Source organism: Populus euphratica, unplaced genomic scaffold (assembly GCF_000495115.2).
Source record: "Populus euphratica unplaced genomic scaffold, PopEup_1.0 scaffold2.1, whole genome shotgun sequence".
NCBI lineage: Eukaryota > Viridiplantae > Streptophyta > Magnoliopsida > Malpighiales > Salicaceae > Populus > Populus euphratica.
This window is the reverse complement of record NW_011499846.1, coordinates 1,656,192-1,673,539: the sequence shown is the minus strand read 5'-3', so window position 1 is coordinate 1,673,539 and position 17,348 is coordinate 1,656,192. Positions and strand designations below refer to the sequence as shown.

At 32.9% G+C, this 17,348-nt stretch overlaps 2 protein-coding genes across 2 annotated transcripts; one reads left to right on the top strand and one right to left on the bottom strand.

Annotated features, from left to right (window-relative positions):
- Positions 1 to 5,123: 5,123 nt before the first annotated feature.
- Positions 5,124 to 7,666, top strand: LOC105130207 (cytochrome P450 CYP82D47-like). Its single transcript, XM_011032614.1, has 2 exons — positions 5,124 to 6,236; positions 6,959 to 7,666. Exons 1-2 carry the CDS (start codon positions 5,247 to 5,249, stop codon positions 7,583 to 7,585), a joined length of 1,617 nt encoding a protein of 538 aa, XP_011030916.1. The 5' UTR covers positions 5,124 to 5,246; the 3' UTR covers positions 7,586 to 7,666.
- Positions 7,667 to 10,308: 2,642 nt separating this feature from the next.
- Positions 10,309 to 12,220, bottom strand: LOC105130218 (cytochrome P450 CYP82D47-like). The gene is made up of 2 exons (XM_011032622.1): positions 11,188 to 12,220; positions 10,309 to 11,076 (listed from the first exon to the last, which is right to left on the bottom strand). Exons 1-2 carry the CDS (start codon positions 12,127 to 12,129, stop codon positions 10,453 to 10,455), a joined length of 1,566 nt encoding a protein of 521 aa, XP_011030924.1. The 5' UTR covers positions 12,130 to 12,220; the 3' UTR covers positions 10,309 to 10,452.
- Positions 12,221 to 17,348: the final 5,128 nt, after the last annotated feature.

Below are 17,348 nucleotides of genomic sequence, written 5' to 3'. Positions count from 1 at the left end.
CAATTACATGTGTTGAACTATTATGTGAGGAAATTTTAATTACTTTGATGGAAGGCAAAATTAGGACACTCTGGACACCTGATCATATGGACAATTTGAGGTGGAGAGTGGAAATTGATAAAGACCAATCTTGATAAATCTAAGCACTAGTAGTCTCACCACATGTTAAGAAATCAGGTATAAAACCAGGATACCCCAGATCACTTGCAAAGGAAAGCCGTGACAAAGCTAGCAAATGGTTGTATATACGGAAAGACAGTATGATGGATAGATATGGCTTAAGAAGTTCTAGCTAGGAGATTGGATTTTAAGTGGGACCGATGTGACCCCTCCAATCTTTTTAGGAACTTGCTTAGTGGAAGGATTATCCATCCAGTACCATTTTTGTATATGTGATAGTTTGTTATGAAACTGTTGAAGACTAGTAGGATGACGACATAAAGGAACAGTTGGGTTTCGTATAATCAAGGATCTGATAGAGTGGTGATTTCTTCAAAGAAGTTAGATTCGGTGACTGTAATTTCTCAAATGGAGAATTGATTAAGACCCTAATAATGGAAGAGAAATACAAGAAAGGGATAAAGATTGGCACCTTATTTTGACTTGGATAGGTGTTGTGATAAGATGAGCTGTTGTCAAACATAAGCAAGGAATATGGAGAATCTAGAGAACAGAAATTGCATGAGGGAAAACGGAGATTGTGTAGGAGTACTTGTAGGATCCAATGAGGTATTGTAATGAGACGACAGGTGAAAAGAGAAGAAGTGTTCCCAAATAAAGCTCAGAACAAAGACTGTGAAAAATTATACAACAAGAAGTCTCTTGTGTTCTTGATAAAGGCAATAAGCGAGGACCTTTCCAATGCATGCAAGGATGGAAAGATAAGTTGTTATTGAAGCACCTAATTGAGGGGTGCGACCATCTATGATGAATGATGAAGACACCAAAGGGAGTTGGTATGGGTAGAGCCATCAAGCAGAAAGGCGTAGAAGCTATAAATATAAAAATCGAGATGGACAATTGTGAGGAGTGTACTGCAACTCTCTCTTTTTATATGATCAGTGGTAGTGATCTCTCTCATAGTCCATATGATGGTAGAGAATTTTTGGAGTCACTTTGAAGCATCCTAGTTGAAGGAGGATGCGACCGCCTATGAAAGGCGAAGACATCTTAAAAAGAAGATCTGAAGGCCATATGATGAGCCCAAGATTAGACCGCCACATGATCACGAGCGGAGACACCTTAGATGGAAGGTGTGAGGGCCACAATATGAGCCCAAGTTCAAATCACCATATAACAACGAACGGAGACACCTTAGGAAAAGGTGTGAGGGCCATGATAGGAGTCCCAATTACAGAACGCCTTAGAGCCAATGTGATGGCTAGATATGAGTGGATAATATGGATAACCAATGAAGTGGATATGATGAGTTTGGAGACAAATGCAAGATTGACTTTTATGGATATTGCCCCCATACTAAAGATCAATGAGCTAGAAGACATTTGCCTCGAACAATAAGTGGATGACTTATGGAGCATTAAGACGCGACTGCTATGTAGGAGCAGATGGCATGCACAGGTTCCTAGAACAAGTTAACTCTTGTCGAGGTGGTGAGCTCGGTAATGACATTGTAATACTTAGAGTATGAAGACAGATATGGATCAACCTTTAATAGGCTGCTCCTATGGTTAAAGGTGGAAAGCTACTTGGATTCTTGAGACTAAGAGCGGGAGACTGACGGAGAAGTAATACATGGTTTGTAGGGTGGAACAGAGAGCAGACGCAACTCCTGAATGAATAGACTCTTAGAATAGTGGTAAGCTTGTGATCATATTGAGATACTCATATAATGATTATCGCACTTGGGAATAGAAATTTCTGTTTGAGGGGATGTTGTAAGCCTTGGTGTGAGGCTTAAAAAATCATTCCGAATCGAGCATGGTTGATACGCTCGAAGGAGAATGTTGTGTCCCAAAGACAAGCGTTAACACTCTTCAGATGTAATATGTGAGATTATCTGGTTGAAGTGATCCTTTGGTGTGAGCAAGGGTGTGCTTTGGTCACTCTAGTGATTGAAAGGTTTGGCGAGTACCTGTAAACTTGGCCACAAAAGCTCTCGGAATGATAAGCTTAGAAGAGCTGCAGGATGCAAGCTTATACTGAATAAACAAGAAGACAATTGCCCATATAAATGTCAAAGAGGGTGATTGTTGAGATTTGCCATTAATGGGCAATAAATTGCGCAACCTATCCTAAGAAGGTTGCCATTGTCAAAAGCCTACAATGGTAGGGGTGTAGCCAAGTTGCACCAACTATTGATAAAATAGTGCAACTTATATGATGCCATCATTAGTGCCACAAATCATGCCATGATTTATGAATCTTATCTTACCATTAATGCCTATAAATATAGGCATTGTTTGAGAGCAAAATGAGAGAGTGATGAGTGTGTGTAAAAGAATAAGAGAGAAAGAGAGGCTGTCAAAAGCAGCAGCCCTACTGTCATTACAGTAGTGAGCTGGGAGTTGAGTTTGAGTGAGAGTAATCCTCCTTCTCCATGTATTTGTTTTGTGTTATTTCTTTATCTCTAATAATATCGACTCTCTCGTGGATGTAAGTGATTTGTTGAACCACGTTAAATATTGTGTCAGTGTGTTTGGCTTCTTATGAGCAAATATCAGTACATCACAAATCTGGATTCTCCAACATGTTTAAAGTATACCACAAGCCCTGACGACCCCGAGAAGGTTCTTGAACAAAGCAATCTGCCAAGGCTTCTTTAAAATCAAACTTGCTTACCAAAATTCCAGGGGCAGGGCCTTTTCAAATACTTAGTGTTTGTCTTCCCTTGAAAGAATTAGAAGTGAAATAATCTTGCCTATCTTATCAATATCTAAACCTCTGAAAGGCTTCCACTCATGCCTCATTGTTGCCTTTAAATTTTGGAAAATTGGACAATCTCTCTATCCATAGTTTCCAAATGCTCTCTACCTATTTTAACATCCATTTATTTCTCTTTCATGCCTCGAAGCAAATTAAAACCTCATCTACTAAGGCAAAGCAGGGGATAATGGTTTCATAAATTAATTCAATGTATTTATTTTATTATAAATAACTTTTAAATTAAATCAGAATTTTGTTATAAAAATAAATTGAAATTTTAATTTAATCAAGAGTTGAAATTTATAACTTTTAGTTTATGAATTATAATTCACTTCATATTTTCTTCTTTAACAAGGTTTATTTGAGTGATTTTTACAGAATATACTTTTTATATAAAGTTATTTTTATTTATTTTTTTCATTAATTATTCAAAAAATTTAATTCAAAAGTCATATCATCCCAAATGAATTCTTATTTTCTTATTCAATTTGGTAATATAGGTGTGAACCAACAAAGTTTATGGTTTATCATATCAGTAGTATCTAAAAATTAAATAAATATAGTCAAAAGAGTTTTATACTTTGAATTGTTTTTAACTAAGATTTGATTTGATGATAATAAATTAATAGGGATATATTTTATTGTTAAAATAAAATATAATTGTTAAAATTTAAAATTTAAAAATCAATTTTAATTAAAATTTATTAAATTAAATGATAAAATCAAAGTTTGATGCTCAATTTAAATCAAAGTGGAAGTTCTCAAATTTTCTTTTGCGAATTAATAATAACAAACAACTTTGACTGGTCATAGGATTTATTTTTTTTCACCTAAAGTAATTAATGTGGAATCTTATTTTGACCAATAAATTGATTTTTTTTTCCTCTTGCCTTGGCTTGCGTGCCTCAATTTGTTAATTTTTTATCTCTTGCCTTGGTTCTCTTTGACACCTTGAAATAGGAAAATCCCTGTCAAAAAATCCATACACGTCTCCTTGAACTAATCATTAACTTTCTTTTTACTCTTTCTTTTTGCCTTCTACTAGCGGTCCAGGATTGATCACCAGGCAGCCAGTCCTAGCAGATACGCAACTCTGTATTTTTTTTCAATTACCAATCAAACTAGTTTTGGATTTAATGTTTAGTTTGGAGAATACAAGATGACGACTTTAGTTAATTAGACTTAATGTTTAATCTTCTTCTTCTTCTTCTTCTAAACATCATTGGACTTGAATGATGTTGCCTCTACTTTTATGATATGAATGATGTTGCCTATACTTTTATGATATGATTGTGTTATCAGATTATTTTTTTATCACCATGCGAATAAACAAATTGTTCAAGATAGTTTCAAGGAGGTGTGTGGGTGTACTTATAATAATTCATAAGTTACACATGTATTTTTTTTAATAAAGAATCAAGTCATGGTTCAAATTATTTTTTTAATTAATTTTATTAAAATATATAACTAAATGCAATCTCATTGAATTTAATATATAGTAATTTGATTTACTTATAAAATTAAATCAAGATTTATGTTTTACAAGAGCATGATTTTAAATATATATTGTATTCCGACATTTGATAATTTGATGTTTTGAAGAGTATTTTTAATTTAAAAAACTCTTATAATGTTTAAGCTTGATCCAACAAACTTTTATTTTTTATAGACTTCAAATATATAAGAAGAAGGTTTTAGAGCTTTTTTATTTAAAAAATTTGTCTTAAAAAACAATTATATCTCCAAAAAGAATTCCTCCCTTCCTATTTTAGGATGAGACCCTTTATTTATAAGGAATTGTAAGGGTAATTAAGTTTTTTTTGTTGTTGTCACGTGATATTATTTTATTAATTTATTTTTATTTATGAGATATCGTATTTATATTAAAATATTTTAAATATCTCATCTTATAAGTGAATTGTTCATTAGTCAAAATATATATAAAGATTTATTTATTTTTTATGTTATTTATTTTAGTTTTGATTTATCATTTTATGTAAAAGTAAAATAAAATAATATATAAGAAAAATTGATACATAGAAAAAAATTTTATTACTATAGATATATTAACGAGTTTCGATTAATTTTATAAATTTTAAAATTAATAAATATATAATCATAAAATTTATCAAACTTAAACTAATAACTTTTAAAAATCTAATCTAAAACTTCACCCATTAAATTATGACTTTTGAGTATTGAATTTTGTTTTTTCAACGGTATGGGAGAAATCTCGATCATAAAAGAGAGGCCATGTGAAAGCAACAGCACGCTTTGGACTCATCAGAACAGCTCCTCAACATTTAAAAAAACTGATATTTTATTATAGGAAGGAGTTACATCCTAAATCTCCAGAACGAGCTATGGGGTTTTTTGATCTTCCATTCCTCACAAATAACATGACCTCCAATCCCATGTTTTTCATTTTTATATTTATCTGTTCAATCTTCTGGATTTCAAGAAAATTTTTAGCAGGCACAAGCAAGAAGAAAGCAGCACCAAAAGCTGGTGGAGCATGGCCTGTGATTGGCCACCTCCATCTGTTAGGAGGGGCGGAACCTCCCCATAAAGTGCTGGGCAGTATGGCTGAAAAATATGGACCCATCTTCACAATCAAGATGGGCGTGCACCGAGCTTTGGTAGTAAGCAGGTGGGAGACCGCCAAGGAGTGTTTCACCACCCATGATAAAGCCTTTTCCGGTCGTCCGAAAACACTTGCCTCTGAGCTTTTGACCTACGATGGTGCAATGATGGGGTTTAGCCCATATGGGCCTTATTGGCGTCAAGTCCGCAAAATAACCACGGTTGAGCTTCTATCAAACTATCGGCTAGAGAAGCTGAAAGATATACGAGAGAGTGAGGTAAGGACATTTCTTAAAGAGTTGTACAAGTTATGGGACAAGAATAGAGGTGGTGCATCAAAATCAAAAAGTAATATGGTATTGGTGGAAATGAAACGATGGTTTGGAGATCTAACATTAAACATCGTTCTTAGAACAATTGTTGGAAAAACTGTGGGATACATCACAAACGTTGAGGATGAGGAGAGTGCGAAAGGATGGAAGAAAGGATTGAAGGATTTTTTTCATTGGACGGCAGTGTTTTCGGTGTCTGATGCGCTTCCATTTTTAAGGCTTTTGGATCTTGGGGGGCATGTGGAGGCTATGAAGAAGACTGCAAAAGAACTGGACCTTGTTGTTGAAGATTGGCTAGAAGAACACAAACGAAAACGAGCTGCTGGAATTGTTAAGGGTAAGGAGGACTTCATGGATTTGATGCTAGATGTTTTCGATAATGATGCAGAAGCAGTTCAAGGCGGAGATTCTGATACCATCAACAAAGCTACATCCCTGGTAATTAATCCTCCACACCAATTAACCCATGCTATAATTCATACCCAATTCAATTAATTATTACCCTCTATGCTTAGTCTTTTAAGAATTAAGTCAACTCCCTGTAACATTAATTAGACTATAAATAAACTATAGATTAATAAATGTAGAAGGCTCTGCAATTCTTATTTTAACATTGAAAAGAACAACCATGCCAAGAGGCAACATTTTAACAAGTTTTATGTTCACTGCCAAAACAACAAAATCATGAATAAGAGAATATTTTAGGAGAATATACATCTTTTTTGTTGAATATTTTTTGTTGAACTATTAGTTAAATATATTATGTCAAATTTATTTAGCTTAGATAATCATTAAAAAAAATAACAAAAAAAATATTCAAATTAAGTTAACTTTTCATTCAAATTGAGGTTAGTATTTTCCATGTGACTAGCATAACTTAACAAAAAAAAATCTAATTTTTAATTTTAATTTTCTTCAAGGATTATCTACATTAAATAAATTAGATAAAAACTATTGACACTTTGACCTATTCAAAGTTCGACAAATTTTACCTTATTTTAAGTTAGCAATAATTATTAATTTATTTGAATGAAATAGAAAAAGATATAGACGTATTTTTCAAGATGAGGCTGAAATTATGAATTAAAAAATGCAAATAATTATTAGTATATGGTTGCTAGAGTTAATGGGCTACGGCTTGCGGAATATCACTCTTGCAGGCCCTTATTCTGGCAGCCTCAGACACAACAGCAGTGACTTTGATATGGGCTCTCTCTTTACTGGTCAATAATCCTAATGTACTAAAGAAGGCACAGCTTGAATTAGACACCCACGTAGGTAAGGAAAGACAAGTAGAAGAATCGGATGTGCAAAATTTGGTCTTCCTTAAAGCTGTCATCAGGGAAACGCTGCGTTTATACCCAGCTGCACCGCTCTTGTTACCACATGAGGCCACTGAGGATTGCACCATAGATGGCTACCATGTTCCGAGAGGGACAAGACTTCTCGTTGATGTTTCGAAGATTCATCGTGATGAAAGGGTGTGGTCCAATCCTAACGAATTTGATCCGGAAAGATTTCTAACAACTCACAGAGGTTTTGATGCTAGAGGAAAAAACTTCGAGTTTTTTCCGTTTGGAAGTGGTAGAAGAATGTGCCCTGGAGTATCTTTTGCCCTTCATGCCATGGATCTAGCACTGGCTACATTGCTACATGGGTTTGATTTTGCAACCCCGTCAGGTGAACCCGTTGATATGCATGAGAGCAGTGGATTAACCAACCTCCGAGCAACGCCCCTCGAAGTTCTTCTCTGTCCACGCCTTCCTTCTGGTCTATATGGACATTAAATTGAAAAGTGTTTGGGGATGTGGTAGTTGTTATAATTGTAGTTTGAATGAAGTTAATTTATAAAAAGTATTTTTATTTAAAATTAATTTAATATTTATGTATGTTTGTTAAAATTGTGGTTAAAATTGAAGTTGAATAAAAAATAATTTGATATGTTTAATTAATAATATTTTTAAAATTAAGATTATAATGAACAGTGACGCGTTGTCTAGTCACTGTTCATTACTCTTTTTTTTTTTTTGAAAAGCTGGTCCAATTGTCTATCTTATAATTTAATGTACCTAACGTCCACTAATTTTTTCAGAACTTGCACAAAAATAATCACTAGATATCCCTTTTAGGTATGGTCTTCATTAGCTTATTAGCAAAGGTGGCCCCACCCAAAAGATATCAACTTGAACCAACGATTAGGATTCTTTCTAACAGAATTAAAAGCTGCAATTTTTTTCATGTGTAAACAAGAATATCCTCTTCCATCACCTATAAATAGAGGTGGATTTTATGGTCTGAAAAAGAAAAAAATCAGGTCTAAAAATCATAAAAAACTAGCCTTCTCCCTAGTTTTTTTCTGCAACGAGTCTTCTTTCTTATTTCTCTCTCCGCCATAGCCTTTAGCCACCACCATCTTCATCATCGATCTTCCCAACATCAGCTCCACCCTAAGAAGTCACCTAACAACCACCGAGAGCCACCGTGAATCTTTTTCTCTCCTCTCAACAACTCCTCGTTTTCTTCTTCTTCTCTGCCACCAGCCACCTCAACCAAAACCTCCTGAGCCACTAGCCAAACATTCCTAGCACAATCGCAGACCCTCATCAGTTTTGGCCCAGCCTAAATGGCTGGGTTGATCCAGCTTGCCACCTTTTTTAAAACAAAAAAATCCAAAAAGTTTTAAAAATCTTTTGATTTTTTTTTTATTTTTCTCATATATTTTTCTACCATTTTTGTATAATATTGGGTTGTATATTTACATTGTAAAATCCAAATACAGTATCAAAATACCTGGTTTTCTTCAAAATATTTTAAAAAAAAATTCAAAATATTTTTAAAAAGAAAAAAATATTTTGTTAAATATGTCCAAATTCTAAAAATTTTCCAAGTATATTTTTCATAAAAAAAATTATATCTTTTTCATATTTAAAATATCTAAAAATAGATATCATAACCAGTTTATGATATCCATTAGGGTTTGACCAAAATATCAAAAATCTTTTTTTCAATTTTTTTAGAGTCTAGATATAGATTTTAATATTTATGAGTATAAAATTATATGATAAAGTATACCCTCAAGTATTAAAGATACAAGATGTAAATAAATAAGATGCTAAAATTCACACTTTAAAAGGATTAGGAATTAACTCAATAAGGTAGAAATTGTCTCATGAAAAGAAATATGTCTTGAACTTTAGAAAAGACCAACGGATAAAAACCCGACTTAAAAAAATAATCAAACAACAATATAGCTTACCTTAGGTAAGATGTATTGGGGTGATGTATCTTTACTTTGTACAACCAGTCATTTACTCAGACTCTTGTAAATCATAAGTTTCTAGTGACTATAATACTAGATGACTATTCATGAATATTAATCATAATTTTATGATTAAATTCAAAATATTTTTCAACACACAATACCTTATATAGAAGGCATAACAGGAGCCTTCATTATCGCAAAACGACGTGTTGTTGCGTGTGACAATTAAATTAATGATAATGGTCATGTTAATATTAGCATGTGGTTGTTATTTATGATTACAATTAGTTGCATAAATTTTTTTATCAAGTCAGGTTTGGGGCTAATTATTTGAAAATTATAAATTATTATTAATATATATTATTTTAAAAATATTATTATATTGTTTTTCTTATCCAAGTTTAATAAACATTGAGGCTTGATCTCAATTTTTCTTCCATAAAAATATTTATAAGAGACAATGCTATGAGTTAGCATCAATTGAAATGATTCAGTTTGGACTAAGAAATTTATGTGAATTAATTTTTTTTTTCAAAATCTTAAACTGAATCATCCAAATAAAATAATCAAGTTTATTCATCCGGTTAAATTTAATTTTATATTTTAAAATCGAATAAGTTAAATTTAATTCATGGACCTATTTCTTACATGTTTTAATATAATGTGCCTCTAGGTTATAATAAGTTTTATTTATTTATTTCAGTTTAATATAGTTGAATTTGGTTAGTTTTTTTTTATATTTTTCAAAATCTAAAATAGATCTAAATCAGAAAATAAAATAAAAATTCTAATCAGAATTATTCCAAAAACTGTTTAATTCGATTAATTTTAAATCAACTTTAATAAATATTCGGAATGATTCGACTAATTTTCTTGCCCATAAACAACGATAGATCACCACTGCAGGACCATAACAATAACAGTGTAGCATCGCCAAATAGATGACAGATCACTGCTCTATGGGCCGGAGTTTTAGCCTTGTTAATCATGCCAGTATTTAGAATGGGCAATCAGAGCCCATCACGAGGATTAAAAGTGGGTGATCTATGCCTGCCGCCATTGCTTGGTTTCCTTAACTCGATCGTTTCCAGATTTCATTGGGGAAGTGGGATTTTTAAACTATCCCACTACAAGAAAGGACGAGTAGAAATGTGTCTCCACTGAAATCGAAGCATATCCATATGTAGTGAAAACTCCAATCCAATACTTGTGACACCCTGCTGAGAGAATCAGACGCAACTAGGGGAAAAATTTCCAAAGCGAAATCACCTGTCAATATGATGGCCTTATTATATTAAGAGACTTAATTTTCTTACAAGAACAGCCAAGGGGTTGGACAGCATATAGAAGTGAGACAGATTTATATGTGACAAGCATTCTATTTCTCAAAATCTATTCATAAACAGAAGCAGGCAAGCGTGGTTTGACTAGAACTTGAAGAGGGGTAGCCGGGCTGCATGTTAGCCCAGCAGTTCCAGTCATATCAATTGGTGCATTTGATGGAGGTGAGATTTCAAAAGCTTGGAGGATACTCGCCAGCACTAAATGACTCATTCGGAGTCCCAAAGTCGCCCCAGGACAAGCTCTTCTACCGGCACCAAATGGGATGAGCTCAAAATGTTGACCCTTGACATCAACAGCCTCGTGCGAACCAAGCAACCTCTCTGGCTTGAACTCTGTTGGGTTGGGCCACACTCGCGGATCCCTTTGGATCTTATGAATGTTCAATAGTAACCGAGTGCCTGCAGGGACATGGTAACCACCTATCGTGCAGTCTGCAGTGAATTCGCGGAATCCTCCAAGTGGACCTGCTGGGTATAACCTGAGTGCTTCTTTGACACAAGCTTGGAGATATGTTAGCTTCTCGATGTCCGATTCATTCACTAGTCTTTCCTTGCCAACATGAACATCCAGTTCTTCTTGAGCATTCTTCAATGCAACGGTATTGTTCAGCAATAACGACAGTGCCCAAATTATAGTGACAGTTATAGTATCAGTGCCCCCTATAATGAGAGACTGCAATATAACATCATATTAATTAAGTGCAAGATGAGGGAATTTAAATATTAGTTACTAAAATTCGGGGAAATTTTCCACTAAACCAAACTTAAGGCATTAATTGTATACCAGGGATGTGGCTTTGCGAACTGTGTCGGCATCATAACCAGCCAAGTTGATACCATCAAGGGCATATAGCATCACGTCCATAAAGTCTTGCTCTTTGTTAGCTGATTCACCAGAATCTCTCTTCCTGCGATGCTCCTCTAGCCATTCGGCAAAAATATTGTCCAATTCCTCAGCATTTCTCTTCATGGCTTTCTCATATCCACCCCAATCCAACCACCCCAAAAAAGGAACTGCGTCCCTTAATACAAACAACCCCGTCAAGTGAAAGAATTCCCTCATCGCTCTCTGGCATCGGCGCGCCTCATTTTCCTCAGTAACAATGCCAGCATCATAGTATCGTTTTCCTGCAATCATCCTGAGCATCAGGTTTAAATTCATGTCAGCTATCCACTGCTTCATGTTAACCAGAATTTGGCTTTCCTCATTTTTATCCTTTGAGTACCATAGCTTGTATAGTTCTTTAACTGAGACCTCAACCTCAGAGGCCCTAACATGTTTTAGTAGCTCAAGTCTGCGGTTGGAGAGTAGTTCTGACGCAACTATTTTACGAATTCCCCGCCAGAATTCTCCATATGGAGAGAACCCAAAACTGGCAAAGTTGTAGCCCAAAATTTTTGAAGCTGTGAGTTTGGAGCGAGAACTTACAATTGCATCGTTGATGGTGAATAGTTCCTTAGCCAACTCCCAGCTGCTAACCACCAAAGCTGGGTACATCCCTATCCTAATGGTAAAAATAGGTCCATATTTGTCAGCTAAGTCTCCTAATCTCAAGTGGGGAAGCTCAGATCCTGCTAACAAGGGAAGGTGACCTATAATAGGCCAAGCACCGCCAGCTTCTGGTGCTAATTTGGTCTTGGAAGATTTGGACCTCCGTAGCAGGTAGCATGAAAAGAGTACTATAGCAGTTGGTATGATAGTGCTTAGGTATGGAAGGATATCCATAGTGGTTTGTTTAATCAATCTATCAATGCTGGAATATTTCGTGATGAAGCATAAATACACACTCCTTTTTTGACTAGGTACAAGCACACTGATTGAGAATTAAAAAAAAAAAACAAGAAGAGAAAAAGTAGTTAAATATAGGCAGGAGGCAGTGATGGAGAATGGAGTAGTTTTTGTTTTTTAAAATAATTTTTGTTTGAAATTATATTAAAATAATATATTTTTTATTTTTAAAATTTATTTTTAATATCAATATATTAAAAAAATTTAAAAATATATATATAAAAAAAACATTTGAATCATCTTACACCGAATTGTCTAGGCTAAAAAAAATGATTGTTTTTGTAAGATTAATAAAATATCAAGTTGATTTTTCTTTGTACACTAATAACAATTTTTTTTTTAATTCTAGTAAGATTTTAACTCAAATTAATTTTTATTGTTAAAAATAACTAAATCATAACGGTTGGTTGGACTACACATAAATAAATTATTTAAAAAATAATAAACTATAGTTTTAGCTCTTGTATCACACATCATGTTTTTTTTTCTTTTTTTTTTCCAGTCATTTGTAGGTCACCATGACATGAGGGTTAATTTTCATAATCTAATCATTTTATTCAGCTTTTAGAATGAACAGCAGGATTTGTTGGCTAGTGATCACCCATATCAATATTTATTTTCGAGGAAGAGGAAAACAAAGCCATAAGTCAAGGCAAAAAGTTGCCAGAAATCTTATCCAAACACCCCTAAGCAATTTATTATACGAGCTGGGGCAGAGGAAGGTATAACGATTTGACTAAAGTTCTCCTCGCTTTTCACCCTCCGCAGATCACGAGACTACAGTAATGTGTTACATCATGTTCTTTGAAAATATTTTTTAATTAAAATAATTTTTTATTTTTAATATTAATAAATAAAAATTATAAAAAACGTCTAAAGAAATTAATTTAATATTGTTTTAAATGAAAAATTATTCGGAAAGCAGAAACTATGACGGGGAAGTCTCCTTTGCCAAAAGACTCCAGGTCACAATTCAGTGGTAGATAAGGATGAAAGAATTGGTAAGAGATGGCGGCTGATTTCTTCGTTTAAATATATATTTTGTGCAGAAATCTCAAGAAAGAAATCCTTAATTTTCTCCTCGAGATCGTGTTACCACGTGAAAGTCTTCATATCCATTTAATCGAGACGACTACTTTTTTCCATATAAAAAAATATTTAACGTAGGACTAGTTGTGTCTTATTATCCATGTAAAACAAGAGTTTTCTAGGTATTCGAACTACAGTACAACAAAGCTCTCTTTTTTTTTTTCTTTTAGTATCTTTTTTTTTCTAAATAAATGTATTAATTGTGCTAATTTGAAAGAAACACTCATGATTGTGATCTCATTAGACTTTAAAACCACCCCCGGACCTGTTTTAATAAATTTATAATAATAATTAAAAAAAAAAAAGTGAATTGTCAAGGGGGTAATCGTGACCTTTAAGCTGATGTATATAGTGGGCAATAAATTTCACCTTCCATTTGCCTAGATAGGAAATTTTACATTCCGAGCAAAGATGGTAAATTTATGTTATAATAATTTGTTTCATTTGATCTAATATTATAAAATACTGTTAAAGAATAATATAAATTTTATTTTTCTATAATATATTTTATATTATTTTTAATATATTTTTTAAAATAAAAATATTTTAAACTTAATATTTATATACACAACCTATCTTACTCTATGTTATATTATTAATTAGATTTTAATTACATTTCACAACTACAAGGTATAAAGAACAGCCTCTGATATTTGTCCAAGGGCCTGGCGCTCGGGCTCAAGTAATAGCTGGTGAAATATTCAGCGACATATTGAAACAGGCCTCGTATCTTGGTGCTCCATCATTGTAGCATCAATTTTCTAGTTATCAGCTGGTCTTGACTCATTTTGCCTTCTTTCTAGTTATGCTTTTCTACAGAGGTAGTGCTATTAATGCTCGAGTTATCATGCATTGTAATTGTTCTCTTAAAATGTGAGCTTAGTTTTGCCAACATATGAACATATAAGTGGCCTTTCCTTAATTTCCTGCATCAGGTCTTGTAGATCCTGCAAAGTTGGAAATGTTACATGTAAGCGTCCACAAATGTTCTCACTTGATATGATTATACGAGGTTGCCATGCGTTTTCTTTTTGAAAAGAAACTTTGATAATGAAATACTTATAACTTTAAATTTTATTATTTTTATTTTAATTAATAAAAATTAAATATAAAATAGTATGGGCTTGTTTTAGTTTTAAACCTAACAAGCTTTTACTTGAATAAGTTTGTTAACGAGTAATATAAAATTATTTTTGAAACTCCACATAATAACTTAAATTATTAAATTGAATTTGTTTTTTATGATATTAGATTTTTAATCATTAAACGATCACAAATTCAAATTTAACTAAACTCATTCTCTTTTCCAATTAAAATATAATTAATAGTATAAAATATTATGCAATTATACAAGTTTTAAATCCTATTTAAATTTTTAAATAAAATATTTTTTGTATATAGTATCATAATTTTGATAATTAAATAAATACAAGTTTAAATTTCACCCACCGCGTTCTTTCTTCCAATTATTAGCACTTTATAAGGTCTCCTTGAAACCGGGGATTAAATATTGAGCATTGAATGGATTTTTAATGGAACTTTGAGTTATATTTTCAACAATTTCATAGACACGTGAGCATTTAGTTGTTAAATAATGCAAAAAACAGAAGAAGAGGAGAGGAAGCTAGTGATTTATTGAAACGACTTTTTTTTACTGTCTTCTTTTCTAGTCACTGTGTATTACTGGTGGTGTCTTCGCCTTGAAGCATGATGACATGTTGGATCAATGGGAAAGCAACGAAAGGATCCTTAAAATACAATCGTTCTTGCTTTTTATCAAGAAAGAAGAAAAAGCTCTTGCTTTTGCACGCCATCTGCTGGGATGATACCTCGTCCATGCTCGTCGTCATCCAGCTAAATCATGCAACAAGGATTTTAAGTAAGATTAGCGGAGAACAATCACAACGGATAAGATACTGTAATAAATAATCCAAGGAAAAAGAAGGAGAGATATCTTGGTTGATAATCAATTACACACCGCCCCTCCTTCCCTGTGTTCTCATTGAAGATTTTAATATTTAAATAAATGAAAAAAATACTTCGTGGAAGATCTTAAAATTAATCGAGAGAGAGAGAGAGGGAGAGAGCCCATCACTGTATCCTTGGAAAGAGAAGAGTTAGCAATCCTTGAAGTGGTAGGGCGGTGCCACCACCTCGTCCTCTCTTTCCCCTCTGGTCTTTGCTCGCACGTGTGTACGTGGTGGTGATAAGATCGATTGAAATTGTCGAGTGAAAGAGAGAGATTTCTAGCTAGATTCTTCGTACCATCACTACACGACAGTCTTCAGCAGCTCTGAACAAATCGATTAAGCAAACCATCACTCGTCTGCGTGGTGCCAGCTGTCTGCTTGTGACAAATGCATGAGATGGAGGGCCTTTAAATATAATAGTATTTTTTTATTTTTAAAAATTTATTTTTAATATGCATGTACCAAAATAATTTAAAAATAAAAAAAATTATTTCAAATTAATTTTTGTACGTTATGATATCATTTTGAAATGTTATATAAAAATAAAATTTAAAAACTAAAAAAAATATATTTTACAGAACAACCACCGGAAGAATGTTAAACGAGTTAATGCCGAGAGTAAGTTTAAAAACCACTCAAAATATAATAAAAACATACATTGTTTTTTCACAATCATACATTGTGATTTGTCTTCGTTGACTGTGACCGATCATTAAGTAAGAAATTAAAATGCATATGCTTTCCACAGCTAGCAATTTCCATTTTTTTTCATATTTTATTATGAATAAGTAAATTTATAAATATTTTTTTTTAATTTAATCCTCGTATTGTTTTTCATGCAATTACATATTTTCTAAGACAAATTTAAGAAAAATGGAGTTAAATTTATTAACTAAAAATAAAATTAAAAAATAAATAAATAAAGTAGAAAATACACTATAAGCAAGCGATGGTTTCAAAGTTAATATATAAAAAATTAATTTAGTTCTCATATTTTAAAAATTATACATATCATGTATCTCAATATTTTTTTAATATAAGTTTAGCATAAAAATATATTTTTATTATCTTTTATCCTCTGATTTAAAAGAGAAGAGGTAAAGGATGTTAGATTCCGATGATACATAGAAAGAAAAAAATATGTTGGCACGAATTTAGACTATAAAAAAATAATATTTATGTTAATTGATTTTATTTAATAAGTGAAGTTCATTTTAAATATTTTTTCAACTTTAAAATTTATAAAAAAATATGTTTGAGTTAGGATAAATTTTGTGTTTTAAATTGATTTTGGTCTTTTCAATATTATGGATAGGTCTACTACTATTCTTAAAATATTTTCTGTGTTTTAAATTAAAAATCAATCAAAAAACAGGTTTTTAATTTAAAAAAATAATAATTATGGAACGACAAAGCTTCTTTAATTTTTTTAGGGACTTTAGCTGCCTAAGTGATATATTATATATGATATTTTATTTATAAGATGGAAATTTGAATTCAGAGTTGAATATTTTACGGCTGTCAATAAGCTATTTGGAGTTTTTTCTTTTTTCTCCTAGGGCTGTCAATTATTACGAGTGACGGAATGATATGGAAGAGAGCAGATACAAGGACGAATGGATGAGTGCTAATGATTTTTATTTATATAGAGAGGTTACATTAATTTGCACGCTCGAATATATATTAAGGATTTAGATGCAGCAGAATCCAGGGAAGGACGCGGTTCTCCATATTTATTGCAGATCATACAAGCCAGGAGAAAGACGAGGAGTGAGAAGGGCTTTTAGAGGTGTGGCTTTGACGTTGGTTATTCCACCGGTTTCAGTCATATCAATCGGTGCATCATCCAGAGTCTCTATGTCGAACCCATGGAGCAAAGTAGCAAGTGCAAGGTTCAAGACTTGAAGGGCAAACGAGACTCCAGGGCACATTCTTCTTCCGCTACCAAATGGAATCAACTCAAAATGTTGGCCTCGAAAATCACAATCCTTGTGAGTAGTCAGAAACCTCTCTGGTTGAAACTCATCAGGGTCCGACCACACTTGTGGATCTCGGTGAATCTTTGAGAGATTTGTGAATAGGCGCGTGCCAGCAGGA